The sequence below is a fragment of the Erigeron canadensis genome, chromosome 4, assembly GCF_010389155.1.
Source record: "Erigeron canadensis isolate Cc75 chromosome 4, C_canadensis_v1, whole genome shotgun sequence".
Lineage (NCBI taxonomy): Eukaryota > Viridiplantae > Streptophyta > Magnoliopsida > Asterales > Asteraceae > Erigeron > Erigeron canadensis.
Window position 1 is genome coordinate 25,054,185 of NC_057764.1, and position 15,561 is coordinate 25,069,745.

Sequence of the window (15,561 nt, forward strand, 5' to 3'; positions counted from 1 at the left end):
GTAGCTTACGCCCCCTCCCTTGAGTCACTTTCCAGATTTTCGTTTGTTTTGCGCATCAGTTTTCAAACGTCAATAATTTTTGAACCGTAACTCCGTTTTAGACGTATGACCTATCGTTGGAATCGTGAGAGAGTCTAATTTCTCATAGTATAACTCTTGTAGCTTGAATCCACCACTGTTTCCAGAAATGTCGTGTTAAAGTGTCCTTGTTTATATTCGGTTGAACCAATAAGACTTTAGGATTGTAACGTAACCGAGTTGAGTCCCAATTGTTCTCTAAGGTTGATTTACTCTTCTAGAACCTATATAGGGTTTGACACATGATTTTGTAATGTATATGTTTATAGGTGGTGAACGCTAAGCGATTATTGGCTGTTATAACTCGATTATAACTTGTACTTATCCAATCAAGGTGAGTTTCATAGCCCCATTTCCTCTTACATTTTGGGGTGAAAAGTGTACTCATTTTACTTAGACGTTTTGATGATTTATTCGAAATGATTGATACTAGGAATGATTGTTGAACGTAAATGTTTGTTTTCTATGAACGTATTATTGAATGCTTGTTGTGATGAATGATTGTAATAACGAGTAAGTCCACGATTAGTGGCATAACGTAAAGTCCATGTTGATGGCATAACGAGTAATTCCACGATTAGTGGCACAACGTAAAGTCCATGTTGATGGCATAACGAGTAAGTCCATGATTAGTGGCATAACGTGAAGTCCATGTTGATCGCATAACGAGTAAGTCCACGATTAGTGGCATAACGTAAAGTCCATGTTGATGGCATAACGAGTAACTCCACAATTGTTTGATAACGAAATTGTTTAACGTGTATATTGTGTATGAACGATTGGTTGTATGGGTTATGCTTAGGATCATTTACCATCTTTGGAACTATTCTTTTGTAAACATTTGATGGGCGTGCTCCTTATGCATTTTTGTATGATCTCGGAATTGTAATTGAATGAATTATGGATAGTCCAATCCTTTTAAATGCATTTTAGATGGTCTCTACATAATTTCCATGTCGTGTTATGCTTAGTATGTAACCCTCATGATTCTGCCTTGTTGGGATGTTACAGCAAAGCTCATGACTATCCCTAACATAGTCATAATAATGACTTCTTAGATGAGTATCATTATTCACAATAAGGCATCTGAGTTTCTTCATGTTTCGAAGACCTGTCAAATCAATATTAGATGTGAGTTCCATACATATACAATCTTGTCTCTTTTGTACCCTGAAATTCAAAAATGAAAACCTAAAACTTATTTCACAGATAATGAAAAAATTTTTTTTTCTCAAGAATTAAAAGTAAAATGGATTCTTACCCAAGCCAAGACATGTTCGATTTCATCCTGAACCCACAATCGGCTCTGTCTACACGGGTCATCAGGATGCAGGCGACGTACAATATTCTTGCCCATTTCTTCTATATGGTCATGCATGCATATTTGTTCATTACACAAACTTTCATTATGCAAGTAGCAACAATATTTAGTACAATGTACCTCTTTAATGGTAATGAGAGATTTTCTCTGAAGAACTCTTAAACCATTTCGAGCATGAAATCCACAAGCCTGAAGCATTCTAATTGCATCCACTCTTTTCCAATCTTTAAGTAAGCATGCAACATCTAGGAATATTTCCTTGTGCTAATCCTCCAAGCTTTCATAGCTTAGTCTTGCCAGCGTAATGAAATTTTTTTTAGTCTTGCCAGCGCATTTGGGAAAGATATCCCACTTAAGAGTTTCCTTCAATGGAATTTTTTTTAGTCTTGCCAGCGTATCTATCCATTCAGGCTTGTCTTTACCACACAATAATGAACCCAGAACTTTAACTGTTAAGGGAAGACCAGAACCATAATGTACTACTTCGAGTGATTCCTTCTCATATACTCTTTAAGTGGGATATCTTTCCCAAATGCGCACCTACTGAAGAGGCGTATCCCTTCCTCATTTGATAACAGATTGACATGATGGATCAAGCTCACCCGTTGCGATAACAACATTTGCTTATCTCTTGTTGTAATTATAATCCTACTTCCTGGTTTAAACCAACTTATATCACCTACTAATGCCTCAATCTGGCTTATATGATCCACATCATCTAAAACAACAAGAACCTTCCTACCACTTAACCTCCTTTTCATCATGTTTATCCCATCATGAACACTATTTATGGTTATGCCTTGATCTTTTAATACATCGGGGAGAACTTGTTTTTGCAACAAGTTCAAGCCTGAGAAGGAGGATTTTTCCCTGACATTTTCAACAAAGGTTCTACCTTCAAAGTGAGTAGATAGTTTATCAAAAATAGCCCTGGCCAAAGTTGTCTTACCCGCACCTCCCATCCCCTTGATCCCTATCATGCGAACATCATACCAACCAATCTTTAACAACAGCTCTAGAACCCGCATCCTCTTTTCTATGCCTACTAATTTTTCATCAATGTTCACATAATTAGATGAACATAACTCACGTGAAACCTCTTCAACAATCAATCTGATCACTTGAGCTTCATCTCTGTACATTACAAAAGATCCAATTAGCTTGTGGAAAAACTGACAAGAAGAAACAGATATTTCATACCACACATAACATAAACCAGAATGGAATAGTTGGAAAGAATATTCAAAATCACGAATGAGAAATTACCCATCAGCAATTATTCTCAAATCCCAACCAGACAGATTGGCTGCCTCTGCCAGAGCGCCTCTCCATTTCCCAACCTCTGATTCATTCGTATGTAAGGAAAGTGCTTCTCCAACTGATCCATTTTGTTTGCGGACTTCAGTTGGCTCGACATTATAGAACAAAGGGTAAGCAATTCACTCTTTCTTGTTCTGGCACTCCATTATCTTCAAAAGCTCATTTAAGCACCATGAAGAAGATGCATACTTCTTAGAAAAAACTATGATGTACAATCTTGAGTCTTCAATGGCATGAAAGAGTTCGTCGTTGATCATTTTTCCTTTATCCAGTCTCTTGTCATCCTTAAAAGTATGAATGCCTTGTCGGTCAAGAGCAGCATAAAGATGACCAACAAAAGTCCTACATGTGTCATCACCACTGAAGCTTAAAAAGACATCATATAAATAGCTCTTGTGAACATATGAAGTTGACGATGAAGACGCCATACAAGGTCGTATGTTTCACTAATCCTTCTCCTATTGAATTAAGTCCTTTATAAGCGAACCTTTTACAATGCCGCCTGCATGAAAACAAAGAATTATACGTAAAACCTGAAAGAGATGATGCTAACTGTTAAGCAAACATGACCACTTACAACGGGAGTATAACGCCAGGACAATCTTCGATGCTATATAAAGCATCTGAGCCTTTTGGTTTAATTTTCCTCATATTTTACGTACAAATCAATTGATCAACATAAATCTTTATTATTGTCACCAGTAGATAAACATTATAACATACATGTATAAAAGCACCTTTCGTTGACTTTTCAGTTTTTGTAAAGTTTTTTGTTGAGAAATTGTTGAACTTGTGATAAGTAAGCAGGATGAAGAAGAAGATGCGTAGTTCTTTGAGATCTATGTATTTGATCCAGTAATATATAATCCAGAATCTGTAGACTTGATTAACTACTTAATCAGAACAGGTATAGATAAAATGTTGGAGTATTACTTTAATAATTAACAATTAATTACTGTAATCAAGTGAACAGAAAAAGAATTACCTCAAAACCTTTGCTGGAAAATACTCCAACTCTGTTATGATTGTCGAAACAATAATTGAGGAGTTTGGGTTTGGTAAATTGCACTTTTAACTTGCTCTGATTTTTTTAGTTCTGTTTAGCCCAAATTATAATATATTAATCACAATAAAATAATAGTGTAAGTATCCTTTACTATTTAACATGTAGTATAAAAAAGAATCTTAATAATATAATACGGTGTAAAATGACATTCTCTGCACTTAAATCGACTCAAAATCTATCACTATTATCATTGTTGTGGGAAACTCATATCCCACATTGAAAACGAAAAAATTCTAAATATATATATATATATATAGGTTCTAGGTAAAATAAAACAAGTATTAAAGTAAAACAAATAAAACATTAGATTTTACCACAAATAAAACAATCATTGTGCATCATCAAAATCATCGTGTATATATATGTGAAGCTCCGTGCATCAATTTTATCATGATCTAAGGGTCAAGATCTTGTCTTATTTGTTTTACTTTTTTACAATAACTAACCCATATATATATATATATATATATATATAAGCTTATGGGTTATTCCTTCCTGTTTCACGTATATGGTTGGCTAGTGCACCTTCTTTGGCCTTGAGATTGTATGAAAACTGCGATGTTGTTTCCAGATGTTTATGTTTTTGGGAAGTTACAATGTTTTATTACAATTAGACATTATTACCATCAAACATAATATTCTTTTATTGATTTGGGTTCTTAACGTGGCTCAATTATGTGTTGATACTTTCAAATACACCTATTCAAAAAAGAAAAAAAAAAGATTTCTACTACGCAAATCTAGACAAATTCCACCAAGTGTGATTAATCAGAGGAGGTGACAAAATGGGCGGGTTGGGTAATGGTTTGAAAGGGTTCCAGGCAGGCTGCCTCCTACCACTTTTGTTCACTTCCCTTACAATTCTTAAAAGTTTGATAAATTAAATGTACGAGTATAATACTATATTGTGGAGATTTGGATACAAGAAGTTGCACGTTATAAACATTTGAATACGTCAACTTGGGTTACTCTTTGTCCCTTCATTTTTAGCCAACTTTTTAAAATTCACAAGTTTGACCTGTTTGAGACAAAATGTAACCCATATCAACCTATGTACAAGGTTTTAATCGTCACACCCTGTGAACTGTGAAGTGTTATTAACTTTCAGCATAGACAGAACATTTCTTTAGGTTATTGTATTCTTCAACCTTTTTCTTTTCTTAAATCACAGAATTTGCTGATGAGATGTGGGCTGGATTCAATAATTCAAAGTTGGTTTTGGTGTAGAATTAGTTGTCTAGAATAAAAACCTCAAAGTTTGTAACTTTCAAACTTGCAACCTATTACCACTACTGAATTCCAAATCATAATTAGACAAGTTTGTAACTTTCAAAGACACAAAACTAGTTACATCAATTCCAACATGATTCCCATTCATATCACCATACTTAGCATCCATCAATGTAACAAATTCAACATTTAAGAACTTAAATTTGTTACCTTCATTTGAAACTTGAAAGCCTAAATGACCCCTTATCATCTAACAAATCCATAGGATACCCATCAGAAAACACAACAAAAGCTAACCCATCTCCATTTCTCGAATCATTTGATATCGAAAACGAGAAATACGTTGAAAATGACACTCATTTCTTATAATTTTCACCATAAAACTTAATGGGGTTCTTGTAAATCACTCTACCAACACTAGAAACTAACCGGGAAGTAAGTTGTAAAGACAATCCATCATTACCAACATTTGCATCACCATGAAGTCCAAGAAAAGAGATAAAGTTCGAACCTTTACCAAAATTCTTGAAATAAAATGATGAATTTGAGTCTTTTGCAGCTATAGATTTGCAGCAAAAAGTAAATAAACAAAGGGCTATTATAAAATGCCTTGAAGTTTAAAAAGCAACCATCTTTATCATGTAAATGTTAAATTAAATCTTGGTTTTGAAGTTTAGAATTAAACTTGAAAATTCCAATGATAAATTGAAGTTTAGGGTTTGAGGGAAGAATTTGGGGATGAAAAGCTTGTGGTGTGAGTGTGGGGAGGGGATTCCGTCAAGTTGGCCAACATGACTAGTCATGTTAGCCAAACTTTGACCCTTGGATTTAAATCAAGGGTTAAGATTCAAAGTCTATCTTTTAATCTTGACCATTGATTCCAATCCAATGGTTAAGATGTTTTCAACTAGATCAATTAAGTTGGAAACAACTTGAGGGAATCTCTTCCGTGAGGGTGAGGGTGAGTGTGTTGTGTAAGATTGGATGTTGTGGAAATTAAATAAGTAATATATGGAGGGATTTAATTAAGTGGCATCTGATACTACAGGGGTCTCTGATTCTCTCTCACTTTTTGGTTCAGTGGTTGCTGACTTGGGGAGTAGTAGTATAAAAACAAGAATAAAAAGAAAATTGGGTTCTTTACAACTTTCTTTTGTTTCAATTAGCCTACAATCAAAAAGATTTCTCAATTTAGGTCATTTTCAATGTTATGTTATATAACCTCTATCTTTTCTATATATATTTAAAAATATGTAAATATAGAAGAAAAAAAAAGGTTCATTCTATTGGGTCTCCTATATATAGAGAAATTCATAATAAAAACTAACTTTCTTTGGATCACTATTTAATCTCTAAAACTACTTTTTATTAGAATATGGTTTTTTTCATTGTAGAAAAGCAAATTAGTAACATATAAAGTAATTATACCAGAGAAATAAGGAACTCATTTATCAAAGCATTTGATGATTCAAACGCATTGACATTCTGGTGTTATGTAGATCCATTATGGAACTGAAACGATTTCTTAACATTGGTTGTGAAGCTTCGCTTGAGTAAACATCAAACTGATCAATGGTTTTGTTCTCAAGCTAATTAAAAATGTAGAGAACTAGAAAAACAACATAATGCAAGTATTACTGCATGATAAATCCTAAAGTCAAGGATAAAATTGTGTCAGAGATAGAAGCACATATCGGCAATAGTGGAAAAAGGGTGAATTTTGAATTGATGATGAAGTGCTTGAGGGAATACATTACATCCATGCACCCTTGTCGGAGACATTGAGACTATATCCTGCAGTTGCTGTGGTAATATTGTACTACTTTTGTGACTTTGTCTCAATGATTTGTTAGATGGATTTAGAACTGACAGTCTGACACTTAGTTCTGACTCAGAATAAATATCGAATGGTTAGAACAGACTATCTTTTGCGAGAGACTATGATATTACATGCCTTAGGGTAATAGTCAATCTGTAAAATATGCAAATCTACAAAAAGCTGAGTTTAAATTTCAAGTACTAAACCGTTTTATATGTGTTAGGGTTTTGTAAGGATGGAAGGGTTGCAGAAACAGATGATATATTTCCTGATGGTTATGAGTTGAAAAAAGGGGATGGGGTATACTACTCGTATGTTATGGGGAGAACGTCTTACATTTAGGGAGATGATACTGAAGATTTCGAGCCTGAGAAATGGCTCAATGATAATGGAGAGTTTCAACTAACTTTCTGTCATTTCAATTTGGTTTGGTTGCCATTCGTCTGAAAAGCACATATGCTATGTAATTTGCTGTACATATATGTGTCTACTCCTTTTCTGGTTGAATATTTATATTATGATAGTAATTGCTTGGAAGAAAGTATCCTAGGTAATTTACATTATAATTATGTGTTTGGATGCAAGAAAGTTCTATGCTTAGGGATGGTGATGGAATATATGTAATTGCTTAGTCCCCTTTGCAGGCTTGTGCTGGTCCTAGAATTGTTTGGGGAGAGATTTTGCTTACCGTCAGATAATGATCACGTCCATTGCTTACTGTCAGATGAAGATCACATCCATCTCTCTTCTTCACTTCTTTCGTTTCAAGTTAGCCTACACAACAAGAAAAGTGACTTTTAAAACAATGTTTACATTGCACATTGATGGAGGTCTTCACCTTGCAGTTCCAAGAGCATAACTTTTGGTTATTAGTTAGCAAGTAGCCAGCCTTTCAGAAAGAATCTGACCATGTACTACCATTGTTCCCCCTTTCAAACTATCATCTATGTCTTTTGAGTACAAGTTAGCCGTCTTTTGTGTATAAATATGTATTATTACTCTATATATATGTATGTAAAATTCAATGAGCTTGATACTTTGTCAAAAACAGATCAAACTTCCAAAGGGCCGTGTTTTTATTTGTATGAAAAATGGGTCTTCAATTATTCAGTCAATTCATCGCCTTTTTTTTAACCCAACCCAGTTCGTACTCCTTTAGGCCTTATACATCTCAAACAGTTTTTTGTTCAGAATAACTAGTGGGGTTCTGGCAAGTTGAGTGAGCGCCTGTGTTGATCAAGTTGACCTATGGGTATGATTTCTCCGAAGTCATGCTTTAACACTTACATTGAAAACAAGATTTTCCAGGCGATTTTGTGTTACTTGACTGCGACTTCAAGGGCGTACACTCGTTTTTGCTGGCTTCGGTCTTGAACACATTACTGGCTGTCATTAGTCATAAATGGGATGTTACACAGTAAAAATTATTGAATGATTTGGTTCGAAGTTTGATAATTTGGGTTGTTAGAAAAATAAAATAGGAGTTGGTCACTCAGGGCCCCAGGGGTTTGTTGAAATGTCTGACAGAAGACAGAGGTCGCCAATTCAGATATACTAAAAGTATATTTATACACTGGCCATAGATACATGACTTCACATAAATATCTTAGCTCTTGCTGAACTGTTGTGGTGTCCTGGAATATACCTCAAGAACCTCAAGAGACTCCAACTGTTTGATATATAGATGAGAAGGAATTAAGTTTAAGTAGACAAATTCTTTTAGACAACCAATGGGTGATTTATCAAAGTTCCAACAAATGAAATGATCCTTCAAGATCTAACTTCAAGAGATTTGTAGTCATCCCCGGGCCAAGAATCTGCAAAACTGAACCCCTGAGGTTTAGATATCTGAGATTGTTAAAAACCTGAAGTAAGCAAAAGAGAAAAAGGAAATAATTAAACAAATTATAACTTTAATGTTGTAAGGATTTTGTATAGCATTTTTACCAATTCATATAAATCCATTTGGTATATACAGATATCAACCATTGTACCTTTCTATCTCCCCCTGCCCAAAGCTCAATGATTCCACTTGAATGCATTTCAAGCGTAACAAGATTCCTTCCTTAAAATGTCTTCTGTAAAGACTTTCGAGGGTAATAATCCCATGTAAGATATCTTAACCCGTCTGGTAAGTTTTTACTAACTTGATCAATCTTCATTTTATAAACCAGGTCAAATCTGAAGCCCCTACCAACATGAAAAACTAAAGATTATTCATGTTTCCGAAACCTTCAGTTACAATTTTATGACCAGACTCTAACAAACTGTTGACTCTTACAGCTCTTATAGCATCAGTACCCTATATCAAAAATCCATAAGCATGAGTTGTGTCAATACTTAATGAAAAATGTGTTACCTTCGATATATACCTTACAAGTAAAGTAAATGCTTACCAAGTCATTATCCAGTACACACGCTATTTCATTTTTAAATCCACAGTTGGCTATGTTTGTTCGGCTCATCTTTTGGTAATCTAGAACGAAAATTGATAAAAACGAAGTACAGTATTCAACAATCCATTATGACGGAACTTCGCTTTATAAATCAAAATCTGATGCGGGTGCATCAAGGCTCACTAACCCAGTCAATCTGATTTGCACTAAACAAACCCATTTTGTGTATAATTCTCCCCTCAGGCTAGATTATGGAACACAAGATTTCTTAGGGTTCAAAACTCTTTGGGGAATGCACTATCATGGCAGCCCACTAGTCCCAGCCCTGAGTCAAACCCGTGAGCCCATAAAGAACACATCAGTCATCATTCCTTTTTGAGATCTGCATTTTCAACATGGTGAGCTGGTTTTTTATTTATTAGTCACCTAGTTTACTGTAACTTTTAATGCTTCAACTACTAATCTGTTTTTCAAAGTTTTATTGTCTTTTCCAAAGCAAGAAATAAATGTTTGCTTTGGTTAGTTATTCCACCCTATAAATAGGCTCCTAAGTTGTATTAGAAGATCATCTTCAGTTTTGAAATAGACATCAGCTTTTGTGGCTATTCTAGAGTGTTCATACTCAATAAAGGAGTAGATAGTTGATTGTTCTAGTGTGGTGCTGCTGCTTTATCACTAACAACATCTTCTTTCGCCAATTTGATTAATCTTGGTGGTGTTTAAATTCTTTATCCTAGATTCAATCAGATTGTTAGGCTTGGTGGTGGCAACTTTATCCAAGTCATATCTAATGTTTTCACCTTTCTAAACCCTTATATCATCTTCACCTATCTCCCACGTATCAAGATCACTATATCAATGTTGATTACATGAATTATATATATAGCCACCAAGTTGATTCATAAGTTTATGTTTAAAAAGCCTACAACATCTAAGAACATGTTCTTATAAACAATTGATGCATATGTCATATGTGTAAAAAACTATATTTTCAAGATAATGATCTAGTCTTTTAGAACCAATGAACTGTAATACAGTATATGTTAAATCACCTACAACCTCTTGGTTGATGGTCTAAACCAATTACTATTATGCCAATGAACATTAATAAGACGACAAATAATGAAAGAACGTACCTTTCTTCTTCTTCTTTTTTTTTTTTTTTTTTTTTTTTTTTTTTTTACTTTTCCACTGCTACAGTTTTAATTTTAAACCTTTTAACAATGAGATGCTCCGCGGAAGTTGGCTTATGCTTGTACATTCAATATTCAATTCTCGTAAATTTTCTAAATCTCCTACTTCCCCAGGCAATTTCCTAAGCTTCATACAGAACATTAAATCCAACTTTTTGAGACGTTTCAACTTACAAATGCTGCTCGGAATATCTTCAATGCTCTCGCACCATGAAAGATCCAATACCTCCAAAGATTCTAACTTGCCAATACCCTTGGGTAACTTTTGAAGAGCAGAACAATGATGAAGAGCAAGAATTTTCAGATGTTTTAACTTACAAATGCTACGAGGAATATCTCTTATCCTATGGCATTGTGTAAGATCTAATAACTCCAAAGATTCTAACTTGTCAAGATCATCGGGTAACTTCTCAAGAGCAGAACAAAAACGAAGTGCAAGAGTTTTCAGATGTTTCAACTTACAAATACTACCAGGAATATCTCTTATCCTATACGTCCGCAAAAAATTTAATACCTCCAAAGATTCTAACTTGTCAAGATCTTCAGGTAACCTTTCAAGGGCAGAACAAACATGAAGGGCGAGAGTTTTCAGATGTTTCAACTTACAAATGCTATCAGGGAGATGTTTGAGACTTGTACAAAATGCTAAATATAATTCCTCTAAATATTCCAACTGGCCAAAGTCCTCAGGCAATTCCTCTATGCCACAAAAGACAAGCCTAAGAACTTTCAAATGTTGTAAGCTACAAAAGCTTATTGGAAGACTCTTGAGATTTTTGCAATGTTCGAGATTTAGATAAACAAGCTTACAAAGTTTTTTAATTGAGGACGGTAGTTCAACTATATCACTTTTGCGGATATAAAGGTGTTGCAAACTACTGTTGGCGTCTGTTGGGATTATATCTGGGAACTCCTTAGGATTCAATCTTGATAGTCTAAGAAACTCAAGTGACTCTAAATGCTTGACAAATGAAAGAGATCTTATTCTTTTACAGCTATATATAGTTAAGTAGACAAGCCTTTTTAGGCATCCAGCTGTGGGAATACGAAGTTCCACCAACTTCTTACATCCTTTAAGATATAACCTCTCAAGATTCGGAAACACCCCAAGGTCACAGGTCTTCAGATGATGTGTATTATGCAGTACAAGGTATTTGAGTTTCTTCATATCCATTCCCCCTTCCCAAAGTTGTTCAATTCTGCTGTTATAAATCTCAACTGTGACAAGATTATTTGTTCCAGATATTTTGGGCAAACACCTATTAGGATAACACCTCCAATACAAATATCGTAGCGCATTCGGGAGGTATTCACAAACTTTATGACCATCCCCAACGGAATGACCATTCCTAACAAACTCAAAATAATTACTAGCTACAGAATCATAATTCACAATAAGGCATCTAAGTTTCTTCATGTGTATAAGACCTGCCAAATCAATATCGGGTGTGAGTTCTATACGAATACATCTTGTCTCTTCAGCACCCTGAAATGCAAAAACAATAACCATAACACTAGCTTCACAAGTAATGCAAAATATGTCACTTCATCACGAATTAGAAGTAAAAGGGATTCTTACAATGTGACAAGCAAAGACATGTTCGATCTCCTCCTGTACCCACAATCTGCTATGTCTGCTCGGGTCATCCGGATGTAGACTGCGTACAATATTCTTGCCCATTTCTTCTATATGGTCATGGATGCATATTTGTTCAGAACGCTGACTTTCATCAGACAAATAGAAATCAAATGGAGTTGCAGATACCTCTTCAATAGTAATGAGAGATTTCCTCTGAAGAACTCTTAAACCATTTCGAGCATGAAATCCACAACCATCAAGCATTCGTATTGCATCCTCCATTTTCCAATTTTTTAGTAAGCATGCAACATCGAGGAATATTTTCTTGTGTTCATCCTCCAAGCTTTCATAGCTTAATCCGAGTTTTCTAATAGTTTCCTCCAATGGAATTGTTTTGAGTCTTGCTAGTGTATCAATCCATTCAGGCTTGTCTTTACCACATAATGACGAACCCAAAACTTTGACTGTTAAAGGAAGACCAGCAGCATAACGTACAACTTCAAGAGATTCCTTTTCATACTCTCTAACTGGAACATCTTTCCCAAATGCGTACCTACAGAAGAGGTGCATCGCTTCCTCGTCTGATAGAAGATCAACATGATGAATCAAGCTTACCCGATGTGACAATAACACTTGCTCATCTCTTGTCGTAATTATAATTCTACTTCCTGGTTTAAACCAACTACTATCACCGGCTAATGCCTCAAGTTGGCTTAGTTGATCAACATCATCTAGAACAACAAGAACCTTTTTACCACTCAACCTCATTTTCATCATATTTATTCCATCATGAACACTACTTACGGTTATCCATTGATCCTTCAATACATCAATGAGAATTTGTTTTTGCATTGAGTTTAAGCCTGACAAGGAGGCCTTTGAGACTTCCCTGACATTCTCAACAAAGGTTCTAGCTTCAAACTGAATAGATAACTTATCAAAAATAGCCCTAGCCAAAGTTGTCTTACCAGCACCTCCCATCCCCTTGATTCCTATCATGCGAACATCATCCAAACCGGTATTCAGGAACAACTCGAGATCCTGCATCCTTTGTTTTATGCCTACTAATTTTTCATCGGTATTCACATAAGTAAACGAACATAAATCATGTGAAACCTCTTCAACAATCAATCTGATCACTTGAGCTTCATGTCTGTAAGTCACAGAAGATCCAACATGAACAAAAAATATTTCATCTCGCACACAACAAAAGCAAAACGGAACAGCTGGAAATGTAACAAAAATAACAAATGAGGAATTACCCATCAGCAATATTTCTCAAATCCCAACCAGACAAATTGGCTGCCTTTGTTAGAGCCTCTCTCCATATCTGAACCTCTGATCCATTTTTATGTTTGGAAAGTGCTTCTCCAACTGATCCACTTTGTTTGCGGATTTCCATTGGTTCGACATCATAAAAAACAGGGTAAGCAATTTGCTCTTTCTTCTTTTGGCACTCCATTATCTTCAAAAGCTCGTTTAAGCACCAGGATGAAGATGCGTAGTTCTTAGAAAAAACTATGATATACAATCTTGAGTCTTCAATGGATTGTAATAATTCGTCATTGATCCTTTTTCCTTTCTCGAGTCTCTGATCATCCTTAAAAGTACGAATGCCTTGTTGGTGAAGCGCGTAATATAGATGATCAACAAATGTCCTACGTGTGTCTTCACCACTGAAGCTTAAAAATACATCATATAAATAACTCTTCTTGTGAACAGATGAAGTTGACGAAGAATACGCCATTCAATGTATGCTCCCCTGATAATAATAAATAAATAATTCGATGATGTCAACATATATATATGTGTAGTTTGAGTCTTTGAGATGTATTTGATCAAGTAATTATTTTGAAATGTAAATATGGCTGAATTTCATTATAATTTTTTTTTCCTTTTGCATACCTAAAAAGTTATTACTATGAGGCACTCTAGAAAGCAATTAAGCGAGGGACAAAAGACAACAAATAAAGTAATTTAATTACATTTCTAATGAGTTTTTTAAGCTTATAACAATTGTTATATTACATTTAGAATTTAAAGATTACTCTAAAGCAAAATTAACACAAATATCTTACCTGGAAACCGCAACTAAATGCTCCAACTCAATATTAAGAGTGTGGGTAATTTGTTTCGTTTTTCTTCTTGCTCCGCCGGACGACTTGTTGACTTTTCACTTTCTGGATGTCAACTCAATATTAATTTGTTAGAAACAATAATATTTTGAGGATATAATTTGTTTGGTAGAGAACACTTCAACTTGCTGCTATTTGTGTTTTTCTCTGAACTTTTTGTTGACTTTTCTCATAGTGTTTGAAAACTGATTTTTCATATATGTGGTATCTAAGTTTTAATTCATCGATCTTCTGCAAATCTTATTATAGCTTATGCACCTTAATATCTTATTGTGACTATTCAATAACACATAACCAAAGTTAAAATGCATGTCCAAACACGCAAGATAATATTCTCATCGAGCCTCATCTCTATAGCTCGTGAAATTTCGTTAAAAAGACTATCATCATACAAAGAAAGAAAGAAAGAAACTGCTCAGTGCCGCCTTCCGTGGGTTTTGAGCCCCCTCGACGGTGTTTGGGGGAGGTTAAGATGTAGACAGACATTACCTTTACCTAAGTAGAGAGACTGCGCCCTCCAACCTTTGCATGGGATGAGGATCGAACCCATGACCTCTGTCTCCAGAGGCCAGGGTGTTTACCACTGATCCAAGCCATGTTGCTTTTTACGACAAACACATATCATCATATATGGGTGGTAAAACTTGATGTCCCGTATTCACGACCAGTTTGGATATCAAAAGACATGCATTAGCCACTTGCTTTCTTTAAATGACTCCAATCTTTTATCTCTTGCAGTAGTCTTGCACATTGTTACTATAAACTCTTTCACTGACATTATGCTTATGCACTTACAATTCTAAATAGCGTGACAAAAAACAAAATATCAGGAGAGGCCTAAGTTGTTTTCATTGGGTATTTGTATCAAACAGTTGGTGTGCATAAACTTTTTAAGGTAAACAAAGATGATGTTGCGGGTACGAAGTGTTTCACAAACAATCTCACCCAGATTGGCATTGGCTGCCTCTTTCAGAACCTCTCTCCATTTCCCAAACTTTCGGAAAGTGCTTCTCCAACTGTTCCACTTTTGTTTGCGGATATATTTTGATGATTTTTGTGGTAATGAGAAATAGAAAAAAGGCATGATTGGTTGTATAGCTTTTCTTTTGATGCATAATTGGTTGATGTAATTTTTTTGATACATCAATAAAACTTGTTGACAAATAAACTAAAAAAAATATCAGATAGACAGATATAGGTGATGATACAATATGTGTATCATGGATACGAACATGTAGACTAAAATATTGTAAGAATGGTCAATGCATGCATTAAGATGACATAGATCACCATCACACGTCTGTCACAGGACCAAACTAACATTAGAAATAAACGAACATCACTTAGAAATAAACTAACATTTGATGATACCACAGGGATCCATTAATTTATATACTTATAAGTTATAATATATTAAGTGTTGG

At 34.9% G+C, this 15,561-nt stretch overlaps 1 protein-coding gene and 1 pseudogene across 2 annotated transcripts; both read right to left on the reverse strand.

Annotated features, from left to right (window-relative positions):
• Positions 1 to 967: 967 nt before the first annotated feature.
• On the reverse strand, positions 968 to 3,460 carry LOC122597876 (annotated as a pseudogene).
• Positions 3,461 to 8,495: 5,035 nt separating this feature from the next.
• LOC122597871 (disease resistance protein RPV1-like) lies at positions 8,496 to 14,289 on the reverse strand. Of its 2 annotated transcripts, XM_043770452.1 has the most exons (7): positions 14,081 to 14,289; positions 13,265 to 13,764; positions 12,003 to 13,155; positions 9,231 to 11,909; positions 9,116 to 9,136; positions 8,829 to 9,040; positions 8,496 to 8,699 (listed from the first exon to the last, which is right to left on the reverse strand). In XM_043770452.1, exons 2-4 carry the CDS (start codon positions 13,747 to 13,749, stop codon positions 10,425 to 10,427), a joined length of 3,123 nt encoding a protein of 1,040 aa, XP_043626387.1. In that variant the 5' UTR covers positions 13,750 to 13,764; positions 14,081 to 14,289; the 3' UTR covers positions 8,496 to 8,699; positions 8,829 to 9,040; positions 9,116 to 9,136; positions 9,231 to 10,424. The 2 variants fall into 2 exon arrangements, with proteins under 2 accessions (XP_043626387.1, XP_043626385.1); XM_043770450.1 differs by lacking the exon at positions 9,116 to 9,136 and having other exon boundaries at positions 8,496 to 8,659; positions 8,829 to 9,024.
• Positions 14,290 to 15,561: the final 1,272 nt, after the last annotated feature.